General features: G+C 35.2%; 1 protein-coding gene across 1 annotated transcript in view; it reads right to left on the reverse strand.

Moving 5' to 3' along the window:
- The window catches only part of LOC130798431 (probable acyl-activating enzyme 17, peroxisomal), a 12,245-nt gene extending 617 nt beyond the window's left edge, over positions 1–11,628 (reverse strand). Inside the window, exons 1-13 of the mRNA XM_057661412.1 lie at positions 11,212–11,628; positions 9,280–9,409; positions 8,915–9,165; positions 7,671–7,875; positions 6,262–6,302; positions 6,066–6,185; positions 4,570–4,643; positions 3,489–3,709; positions 2,364–2,458; positions 1,854–2,070; positions 1,442–1,567; positions 1,093–1,191; positions 1–149 (exon numbers count right to left, since the gene is read on the reverse strand). The exon at positions 1–149 is cut by the window's left edge and continues 64 nt beyond it. Coding sequence (XP_057517395.1) covers positions 1–149; positions 1,093–1,191; positions 1,442–1,567; positions 1,854–2,070; positions 2,364–2,458; positions 3,489–3,709; positions 4,570–4,643; positions 6,066–6,185; positions 6,262–6,302; positions 7,671–7,875; positions 8,915–9,165; positions 9,280–9,409; positions 11,212–11,465 — 1,982 coding nt within the window. The 5' untranslated portion in view covers positions 11,466–11,628. The remainder of the gene's footprint in view (positions 150–1,092; positions 1,192–1,441; positions 1,568–1,853; positions 2,071–2,363; positions 2,459–3,488; positions 3,710–4,569; positions 4,644–6,065; positions 6,186–6,261; positions 6,303–7,670; positions 7,876–8,914; positions 9,166–9,279; positions 9,410–11,211) is intronic.
- Between the last annotated feature and the right edge of the window lie 728 nt (positions 11,629–12,356).

Here is a 12,356-nt window from a genome sequence, read left to right on the forward strand (position 1 = left end):
CCGGGCATGGATTTACTTGCATCTTTGAAAATAACTGCAATCACTAGCTGCTCAGGCCCTCCATCAGGAGGTGGGACACCAATGGCTGCTGTCTCTAGAATGCTGCTATCGACTCTATTACATATACGCTCAATCTCGATGGAACTTACCTGAAGAAGCACAAGGAAGAGCTGAGGAACTTCCATATGGCATAATATGAGGAACTTCCAACTTAGCTTGTACTAACAAAATTTCACATTACAACGAATGCTGGTAAAAGTCGAGAATCTAAACTCTTACAGCATGAGAATACGGACGCTGCAGATCAAAATCATGTCATGTATGTAGCAGCTCTATAACCATCTTAGTCTCATCTATGCGATATGTCATGGTTAATTATGCTTGGTGTGGAGTAGTTTGAGGATTGGTGACCTAATGGGAAGCTCTCAGGGTGCATACAAGTGAGGATAAAGTGCTTTAGAAAAAGCTTATGTTGATTTGTAGGGCCAGTCTACAACCCCATGGGTATTCTTGTCGACCTAGACGAGGTTGGGTTGTTGCACAAACGGTTTCGGGCCACAAAAAAAAATTAAAAGGAACGTAGGGAGTATTGTTAGCACTTCTAATCAGATCACCATGAAGTAAAATGAAAATGGTTTTGCATAGCACCCCAAAGAAAGAGTATATTAGCAACGTTCTTTATTTTTTGAAAAAATTACCGAAAATAATACAATCTTTCATTAATTTCCCTACAATAATACCAACTTTTGATTAACTATGAATAACACCAACTTAGGGGTTTTTTCCTAGATTAATACCAACTTTAGTTTATCAACTACATATAATCTCCTATAGTTGATTTTTAAAATGTTATGGATATTTTAGGAAATTACCTCCTAAGTTGGTATTATTTATGATTAATCAAAAGTTGGTATTATTGTAGATTTTTAGGAATTAAGTAAAAGATTGTATTATTTCTGGTAATTTTTCCTTATTTTTTAACCTCTCAACATTTGCCGAAGCATGCATATTCAGCAGATTTGCGCTGTGTATCAGTAAGGCAATAATGAAAAAAACACCATTTTTAAAAAAAACTTAAGGGTAACAGTAGACCTTGATACCGCCAAGATTCATTGTATCATCAGCACGGCCATGAGCTCGAAAATACCCAGTAGAAGTACGCTCAAACACATCTCCATGTCTCCGCAAAACCTGAGAGAAAATATAAATTAAAATCTAAAAAATATGCAATGGAAGATATCCTTCTGTAAAATTTTAAAGCCAAAGCTTAACCGAGGAAATGTTGAAGAATATCTGCCTTCCTTTCCGTGGATTGGAAGACACAAATTTTATATACAGTTTCCACAGAGCTGATAATTTGTGTTTCTAAGATTTGGAGAATGAAGTTTATGGGTGTAATAGCATATTTGAAAGCCAGTCTAGTTAGAAAAAAGCATAAGACCTTTCCTTTCCATGTCGGCATTCCTTTGTAGTAGACTTTGTAATGGTCACCATTAAGGAGTGTATGTGAAGCTCCAAATATCAACGGGCCAAGAGCCAACTCTCCAAATCCTGGCATGTTTTGCGGCTGCGCATAAAAGATAGAAACTTTAAAAATCACAGCTCAAAACGCGCACCTTGTAATAATTCAGTCTACTAATTAGGCCAAAGTTTGTGAGCCTATGCAACAAAAAGATGCTGAATCCGTAAACACCCGACTCCCTAACACCGCCCCAAAAACAAAAAAGAAAAAGAACGGATGGCGAAACATTGCAAGAGAGAACTCTAAAATGAAGTCAAAAAACAGAATAGGAAGGTATAATATGCATTTAAAAATAGGTTTAGCAGTATAGATGCAAAGTTATTGTGCTTACAATGGGAGTTCCATTATTGTCAAGTAAAAGGAGGCTGCAGCCCATAGCTGGCGTACTAAAAGCTGCTAATACTTGAGGCTGCAGTAAAGATCCAGTAATAAACCCACCCCCAATCTCTGTACCACCACAATACTCAATCACAGGCTTGTAACATGCTCTCCCCATAAGCCACAGGTATTCATCTACACTTGAAGCTTCCCCAGTAGAGCCAAAGCAGCTAGAAGGCACCAAAAAGTTGGAATATCAAAACTTCATTTGTAAGCTACTAAGCTTAAGATGATCAACTCCGTTCCCCACCCCCAAAAGACAAAATTAAAAGGAGAGAGGTCTAGAGACCGTTAGGCACTATGTTACAATTTTGGCTGCGAAATCTAAAATTCCAAATAAGGAGATATTTACATATGCCCAAAAGGATTTGAGCGCGTACAGAAATCACTTGAATAGATCGCATTACATTAAAAAACTGATTTCACAAAACTCAAATGTCACATTATACAGTTGATCACTTACCGGATGGATGACCAATCATATCCAACAGTGCACTTTGTACTTCTCCAAGCACGGACGATACTCGGAACTACTCCAAGCATGGTTACATTAGCATCCTGCGGGAAAAGATGGAATAAATTACGTTCTTTAACTCCATTAGCAACTAGTGAGAACAACAGACTTTAACTCCAATGGAAAAGCTTTAAGAAGGAAATTTCTTAGCAACATAAAATAATCCTTGACTCATGGAAACTCCATTTTAGTACTTCCCCCCGTATCCTTATGTAATTTTCCATTATATTTTCTCAACGTTCAAGCTAATGGTCTCAGCTTCGAGGAATTCAAATATGTCATTAAATCAGAGATTATTTGTTTCCTGCCCATCACCAGGCAATGTACAAACATAAAATTGCTTTGTCACTTAGACTTCTGTATAAGAGCCTAAACAGAAAAAACTTAACTGAATTTGCTTTGAGCAGACAAATAACTTCTAGACCCCTTATTGGCGAGGGCAAATTATTTTCCAGAAGTGAGAACCATACTAAGTTGTTAAATGCACAACCACATTACATTGCCTTGTTGTCACTAAAATGAATTTTAAAGATTGAGAAGTGAATAAAAAGAAAGAGTGGTTAATTTGTTGGAATGGAGGGAGAGAAAAGATCAATGAGATGGGTAGCGAGAATTGCTTGAACTTAAAAATAGAAACGGGAAGATTATTTCGAGATGCCAAGAAGGAAAAATTGGGACAATAAATATGGCACTGATTAAGTATTTTTAAGCACCACAGTGTCACAATTTTGGAAGATAGGATCATAATATTAACCTGAGGGTACTTCACCACAGATTTGTGTCAACTATCACCAGTTAACATAGACAGGATAAAAGAAACATTGACAGTTCTGAAACGATATGATCCTTCCATTGCCTGTCAGGGATAATATTCAGAGATAGCCGACAGGGACTTTAAATTTTCACTACCAAATTGTTTAATATTTTTTATTTGCTTCAGAAATCATTAATCTCAGTCATCAATGTCTAGCAAGCATAGAAATGCTAATAAAGTAACAAACTAGAAGAAAAAAGATACCTTAGTAGCAAATTAAAGCACACTCAATTTCAAGCTTACAGAAACAAAATTCTTACCTGTACAAACTTAGAAAATCCAGATGTGAGGGGAGATCCATTATATAAAGCAATGGAAGCATTATTGATCAAAGACGCATAAACTAGCCAAGGACCCATCATCCAACCAAGATTAGTTGGCCAAGCAACAACATCACCGCTACGAATATCCATGTGAGACCAACCATCTGCAGCAGCCTTAAGAGGAGTCGCCTGGGTCCAAGGGATTGCCTTTGGTTCCCCTGCACGAGAAACAAAACTAGTGAATCATATCTTGAGTCTAGCAATACTGTAAGAATGAAATTCGGTAGCACCCTGAAGTTTCATAGAGCTCGTACAATATGCAATGGTTGGATGCACTTGTACTAATTTTCATTGTTTACTCCATGACTAGGGTTAACAATATCATCCTAACCCATTGGAGACTAGGAGGTCCGACCCACTCAACCCAAAAAATGGATGAAGCCCGCTTAGACATGGGTTCTTAGCAGTCGGCAAAAGGGGTACGTTAGGGTTGGGTCAGAAATGGGTTGAGATTATTGCAACCCTTCTACCCATCGTCCCATTCATCAAGATCTTTTTTTTTTTATTTTTTTATTTTTTTTTATTTTTTTAAAAAAAGTTCTAGTAATACATATATCTGAAATCCTAGAGTATCAAATGGTCATGTATTTTATTCTTATGCATATGCTTAAATGGTTGCCGATTATTTTCATAGGGCATTGAAGAGTAACGTCTCATGAGCAAAATATGTTTAACATACAAATGTTTGGATTATGTTAAATCATGTTTCAAATCATCATGCAAATTCAAAGCAAAGAGAAATAATAGATACACAGTCATATATTTTCAACATGCAAATCATCAAAAATAAGCATTTCAATCCTAGGGACTATTTTCTAACAGGAATTTCTATAGCAAAGAGAAATCCTAGTTGTAAGAAAACTTCAAAGAGTTTCATACCATATTTTCTCAATTTCAGAATGAGTGCACTACAAGGAATTCACACATCTTGTGAGAAGAAATTCAAACAGATGTATAAATGTAAAATGTAGGAATTACTTCAGTTCACACTTATAGAAGTAACTCATATTGTGGCTACCTGTGGTTCCAGATGAGAAAAGAATGTTAGAGAAAGCTTCCACTGGTCGATCCACAGCTCTGTATTCCCCTCCCCTGCAAATTCATGTTTAGTTGTATAGATTCAAAGATCAGGTGATTATTGACAAACTCTTTTTCACGATCCCACACCCCTCCCCCCTGAAAAACTTATCATTTGTGTGATAATCTCAATAGACAACACTTTGCAAGATTATCATGACTAAATTCTCATCATGAAAGGGAGCAAATATTTAAAAAGGGGTGGCTTGTTTAAGAACTAACGTTTCGACATTCAATGATCCTTCTCTATGTTATAAGCTAGCACAAGAGGAAGTGACCAAGAGGGAGCATAGCATCAAATTATTGCAAAACAGTACGAGCTTTATCAACTAATTGTACACACTCCCTTATTCGTTCCTTTCTATCAGTTGTTCCACTTTCAATCATCTAATTGTACACACTCCCTCCTTTTAATTACTAGTTCCATTTTCTTTTTTTGAAGGTAGTTGTTCTTTTCACTATTGATTGTTTCAAAATAAATATTCCACTTAACCTTACGGTTACTTCTCCAGTTTAGAAGATGAAAGTACCATTATTTAATAGATTAAAAAAAGAGAATGGAAATCTAAGAGCAACTAGTAAGACTCACATTAGGTGCAGTTCAACTACTGTAATCAACCCCTAGAATTTTACTTTTAATTTGGGAGCCCAAACCTAAATGGAAAAATTATGAAACGTAACGGAACTAGTATTACCCCATACAAAATCATAGTAAGAGCATTGTCATAATTATGAGATGTTATCTATTACCACTTCCTTTCTTTTGTTTTGTTTGTTAGCTTTTGGATTTTCCTAAGTAAGTTTCTTGGGAAAAAGTGGATAAAATAAGAAACTAAAGGTAGTTATATCTTATTTTTCTAATTTTCTTATGTTCTGGCAGGACAAAACTAGATTTTGAGAATAAAGAGTACTCAAAGTTACTATTGAAAATTAACATAAATTGTATTAGATGCTCCCTATGCGAAACCAGTAAAAAATGTGTGTTTGCAGCAAATCAAAGAGTACTTGAGAAACAAGGTAGCTCTTTATAACAACAACATTCCATTACCCCAATGCCAAGTGGCTGCAGCGGCCCGCCTACATGAGGTTTTGGGGGTTAGTTGTGCAGATACTTACTCTTCTAATAACAAAGAAGTTGTTTTCGATTGACCTTTAATTGCAAATTGACGAGCTGAGGTGAGTCCAGAAAGAAAGATTGCATGTGCAAGCCCTCCCTATTTTTTATTAGATGAATATAAAGGAAAAAAGGAAAATCTAAAGGATTTTCAAAATTAACAGTTGGCTATAATGACATTTATAACAAATTTATTCGTTTTGTAATTAATGTAACTCGATTTAACAGCCAAATAACTATTGTTTCTGAGCTATATCAGTGAGGTTGAAGGAAAGACGAAAGAAAGCAAAATATAAAAAATGAGGAAGGCCAAGGGAACATACTTATTTACACGTTCTCGGAAATCATGCCAGGAAATGTCACCACTACGTAAATCTGTGCTAAATTGGGATCCTCTAGTAGTAATAACTATTGCCATGGGTGATTGAGCATCAATAACTCTCCTGCAGAAGCAATTTGCTCGCTGTCATATAAAGTAGCAAGAGAAGAAGCACTTCCTAAGTGTAATGGAAATCACACCTGTAAAGGGGTATACTTTTCCCACCACGTAAAATGAAATCCTGAAGAATATTTAAAATTAGAAGTCAGTGGTAGGCTTAGTTAAAGTTGGGCTTATTTTATAACACTAAAAATTCTTGACAGATATCATAATCTCCATCTAAGTAGTAATGATTTCAAAGGCAGTATGGTGAATAATCTAAAGTTCACTAAGAAATGCAAAAAACAGCTACCTGTTCACTATAACCTCGCTTTAAGCTGATCCACAAGGGCTTCAGCAAGTATATTTCATTAGTAATTGCAATATAAGGCTACAAGTGAGAAGCCGTTAAGGGACTCATTGAAATGCGGGTTATTTACATACTAGTGAAATCTGACAAGATTGCTTTTTGTGGTTTGAATACAAGTTACATAAGAGCTTCAAAACAGCCACTATTGAGATATTGGGTCTGTTTGCTAAAAAAGACATAATTTGATGATTCGTTGAGATCCTAATTGTACAAAACCATTAAAGACCCATTCAGCGTCCAAAGTTTCCTTATAAAAGTTCAGTCAGCTTCTATCTCTTCATAGCAAAGTTTCCCTTTTCTCAGACCAAAATAAGGCTATATCTAATCAACCTGCACCTGAGTCCAAAACCTTAAGTTTCATCATGTTAATCAAAATCTCCAGCTCTGTCCATCACAAGCATTCATATATTATGATAAATAAATGATGCTCTTCTAGCTATTCTTCCAGACCTAATGGCCTACAAAAGACACATTCAAAATTTGGCTTCGGAAAAGCACTTTTAAGACATTGATTTTAGAATTCTCATCACTTGCTTAACCACCGTTTTGGTTTCTTAGAAAGAGATAGTAGCGAATATATGAGGTACAGCATTCAACAAGAATCTAAGTATGAGGTACTATACAGCACAGAACTGCAGAAGCAGAAGCATCAAAGTTCATAACATCCATTTAACCATCACAATTAATTGAAGTAGAAAAGAAAAGGAAAAGGTTAAAGTTCAAATTAAATGTCCCTGCTCTGTCGGCTTTTCTATTACCCATGATTATTCTCCTTTAATTTTAGAAATTGTCCCCCTATCTTTCACTTCAATATTTAAATGCCATGGGCGTTCCAAAGTGTTAACATTCTCCTTCTGTCTTATTTCTTCCTTCAATTTCCCTATTTTCTTTCCCTTGTTCCCTTTGTTCTTGTTCAGGTTTGCCATACAAGATCTATTCTAGAGGGATTATCACAAAATCATAGAAGATATTTTATGAGCTACTTCTATTATATACGTGTGTATGAACAGGTGAGTGCGTTCATCTAACATCCTATAAAGTAGTAATAGAAATTTCATTTTACTTCTGAAAGAGGACAAGAGGAACATCAAGCTGAAGGGTGTCAAAGTTCAAGATTTCAAAAGAAGGGGACAACAATACCTGTGTAAATATGGCTTTTGCTTTTGCTATTCTTAGTCTTGTCGCTATTTCACTTGATGCAAAACTATCAGCAATGGAGACAACTACATTGCCTGTAAGAACAATAGCAAGATAGATTATAACGGAATCAATATTCATTGGCATATCTATAGCAATTGCTGATCCCTGTGGCAGACCCAGTGCATCAAGTGCATGTGCAACCAACCTGCAGAATTTATACAATATTCAGATAATGATATGATGCAAAAGAAATTAAAATTTTTGCGAGCAAAAGTAATAGGAGATTAGCATAATCTACTCAAGTTAGTTATGCTGTGCCGCTGAAGCCCATAAGAACAAAGAACGGTATAATAAAAACCCTCTTCTGAATGAAGTAGTATTTCAGAATGCCAATGAGTTTAAAATGACAGAATGCCTCACTGTTTGCACCATTGTCCCATCACAAACATCAAAGGGCTGAACACAATCATCCACATGATCACCAGTAAGAAAATGAAAAGTTGGGAATATGAGGATTTTAAATGAGTTTAGGAGACCAAATATGACTTGCATGGAGTGAATTACAATGCTTTAAATAAATGGGTTAGCAGGATCATATAACTATGGATAAATGTCAATATGGGAAGGAGATCATTGTGCACAAGCACATGACACAGATTATTGGTTTTGGCAACCAGTTCCATCTGATGGGTCAAGTCTTTGGCATTTTTGTTGTTGAGGACAAAGCAACTACCGCACTTAATTGGTATATTGACAATAATTAAAAGTGTGCATGGATTTCAAGCCATCTAGGTTAGGGAACCATATATTAAGTGTTCAATGTTCATGGATGACTATAAGTGTTCAATGGAAAATAGTAAAGGATTTTACGGTCATGAATGTACCAACTACCAATGCAACATATGTCATCACAGTTTACAATAGCACTATTATAACTCGGGTCAAAGTGTCCAAGGGCATTACCGATATTTCACTATTAATTAGTCTTAGTATTTTGTAATTAGAATAGTTGTTATTTTTAGTTGTATTTTGGGGGCTTTGGCTATATATAGAGCCATCCTTGAAATAATTGATTAGCTTTTGGGAATAATAAGAGAATAAGGAAAAGTCCTTTTGGAGTCGAGAGCAGACTCGAATTGCTCATATCTGATACCATTTGTAACAGATCAGACCCAACCCGTTACCGAAATCATAGGTTTTGAGGATAGCATATTTATAAGACTATGTAAGACAAAGTGACATACCACACCTCTCCACGCAACTCCTGAAGGGTCATCTTCTTTATAGGCATATTGTCCTCCCCTTCGTTGCGCCACAAAACAGCAATACTATCTAAATTCCTCTCTCCGTTCAAACTCAAGCAAATTTTAGCTGGATTCAAGAAACATCCTGGAAGCCATTGGCCTCCGGGGTATGATGAGTTCTCATACAAAATACAGTAAGGGGGCTTGCTAAATGATACACCCATCTCTTCCAGTATGCATTTCCAGTAAACCTGATAGATATTTATTTATGAAACAGTAACAAAGAATATGTTTGCACTGAATAATGATTGACATGAAGACTTGATATTCATTTACAATTCAAAATAACATGCAAGATGAAATACCTCAGGTTTCAAGACAGAAAACACTTGGAAGTCAGAAAAGCTTGACATAGGATCCTCATATTTCGACCTTAAAAATTCTTTTCCTCGTCTTTCTAGAAGCTGGCCAATATTAGTTAGTCGCGCACTTTTCCTATGAAAGTTGCAACAATGCTTCACTTTTCAACATCTTTAAGGGAAAAAGTCTCACAAGTATGCAGGACAGCTAAAACATCAGTGTCTAATTATCAATATATCATGCATGCACATAGCAACAAAATTACTAGAGTTGAACTGCGAACTAGTAGAATCTCACTGCATCATATGAGCAATGATTTATTTATACAAAGGAATGTTAAGAGCCTTATTTTCAAAAAATAACATTTATATGATAAATACACACTAATACTGACTTATCAGCACATAGCACTTCAGTGTGCAGACAACCTTTAATTGTATACACTAACAACTGAATTTGAATTTGATTGATCCGGAGAAGGCATATGACATATACTACTTAAGAGGGTTATGACAAGAAACTGTATATCATGTAAGTATATCTTTATAGACCAAGACATCTACGAAGAAGTACAAACCAATGTTAGTACATGTGCATGAGCGGCTGAGATTCCCAATTATAATAGGCCTACATCAAGAAAAGTTCCAAGACTTATCTAAGAAAAAGTTCCATGATGCATGCCATTCACCAATAACATTGCATTTAGTGGACGAAATTAGATATGGAGTCAACGTAAGAAAATTACGAAGAATAGTTACATTAGTAGAAATTAGTTTTCCTCAAACCTCAAGGTAAAAAACTACAGCTTGAATCTATAACTAAAATCAAATTGTATCAATTTCATTACAGTTTGAATCAATTACTTGAATCCTACCTTCTACTTTGATATTACTCATATCAATCTTTAGGAAAAGAACTTCAATCACAAAGATGGAGAATTTATCTCCGGCCACAGTTTGGAAATAAAAGATAAATCAAATATCCAAGAAATAAACAATTATCACTAGAATACCACATTAGGTGATCAAACTACCACTTAAAATAAACAAACAAAGCTAGCCCAATCATATAGTCTGATAGACAGAAAGAATACCACATTAAAACCATTTAGAACTAACAAGGATTAGGTGATCGAACTACCACTTAAAATATACTATCCATCCAAACACCTTTCTGAACCAAATTAATCTCTGAATGACTCAATGATTATAAGTAATATTTCCAATAAAATCAATATTATCATTACTCCCTCTGTCCCACCCAATTTGCATTATTTGTCATTTTAGTCCGTCCAACTTAATTTGCATTATTTCTATTTTTTGACAATGACCCACCCCTTTCTTTTAATCTTATTCATACATTTTAATTCTCTTTTATTTTCAACCACACAATTCATTCTCTTTCTTCATTTAGTATTTTATTACCATCATTCGCTTTTTTCTTAAAAACTCTCACTTTCTCTTTGATTCAATCCTAATGGGATAGAGTATTGATTATTAGTCATACCAAATATTATGTCCTTATTTCATTGGGGTCAAAGATTATTTGGTTCCAACTCCCAAATTATAATGGATTATACCCAGAATCAATCGGAAACAACCTACTCTATCACTTAACATCAAGACTAAGGAATTTATGCTCGGACCTGCCAAGGCTATGACCCAAGTCATGCGATTGAAAGCCCTACAATGATGGTCAAGTTTGTTCAGCACACATAGAACATATATCAATTCGTTAGTACATCCGACCCCAACGGGCCTAGGTGGGAGCTACTCAAGAGTCAAGAGCACTGGGTAAAGATAATATGGAGTCATACCAAACATTACAATTCACAACAATCTCATTTGTAAAAAAGCTCAATTCTACAACAAACCATTGAAATGAGTAAAACCCAATAACTAAATCAAATAAACAAAAGGGTTTAGGTAGGTGCTTACAAATCTGGTAACCAAGCAGGAGGATCAGGACCATAATCTTTGTAGCAGCCATAGTACATCATCTGATGAAATGAAAATGGAAGTTCTGGATTCAACACATGTTTTGTGATGTTCTGCCATGTTTTTGAGGAAGAAGGCCCATAATCGTGGATAATCTGGGTAAGTTTATGGTGAATTTGAACAGCAATTTCAGATGGTATGCCTTGAGATTCAATATCAGAGATCGTGATATGATTGAGAGATTTGTAAGACATTTTTGTAGCTAAATTATTGAGTACGTGATCATGTATTTTGGTGGTTTTGTAAGAAAAATGGTGAAGAAGAAGAATACGCAATTTTTAGTTTGAGAGGGAAGGATGTTCATATAGATATAGCCTTAGTCAATACTCAATAGTCATCAGCTAGTCAAGTTTATGGTGTGCAATACTCTTAAAGTCTTAAGTGTGAATTGATAGTGCCAATTTTTGATTATGTAGTGTTACACCTTGGAGCAAATCTGCCGGTGAGGATTACTCTTGTAAAATACTACTTTAATTTATTAAATAAACAATAAAATAAAGTTACAAATTTGTAGTAGAAAATAAATTACATATGACAATCAAGAACTATGCTTATGTACACTACCGAGAGCTCTGAGAAACCGATCTTCAATTCCGAACCAAGTAAAAAAGAAGATTTTGTATTGACTTAATATTAATTCTAGGCGAGATACTCTTTCCTAAAATATGTTACTCCATGAAACACAAGATCGATTCACGAACTAATGTCTTCTTTCATTCAATCCATCCCAATATATGTGGTTAATATAACCATATTTAACCGTTGGTAGTTACATAATAACTAACAAAACGGATAAACTAACTTTGCAATGAAAACCCACAAAACAGCGCGAAACTCGCGAGCCGCGACCTTCTGCTTCCACAAAATAGTAGCTTTTTCTTATATACTCGTGATCCGCAAACACTACTTTTGCTCAAAACAGAAACTTTGCAACCTTGAGATATTTTTCAATTAATTTATGTAAATTAATTATTTGATTTATAATTTCCGATGAACATTATACGCTCTAAATGACAACAATTACCATCTATGTCGAATCATAATTTTCTTTTAGATCAATAATCTCCTATTGCATCGCGACGTAG

Source organism: Amaranthus tricolor, chromosome 13, assembly GCF_026212465.1.
Source record: "Amaranthus tricolor cultivar Red isolate AtriRed21 chromosome 13, ASM2621246v1, whole genome shotgun sequence".
Classification (NCBI taxonomy): domain Eukaryota; kingdom Viridiplantae; phylum Streptophyta; class Magnoliopsida; order Caryophyllales; family Amaranthaceae; genus Amaranthus; species Amaranthus tricolor.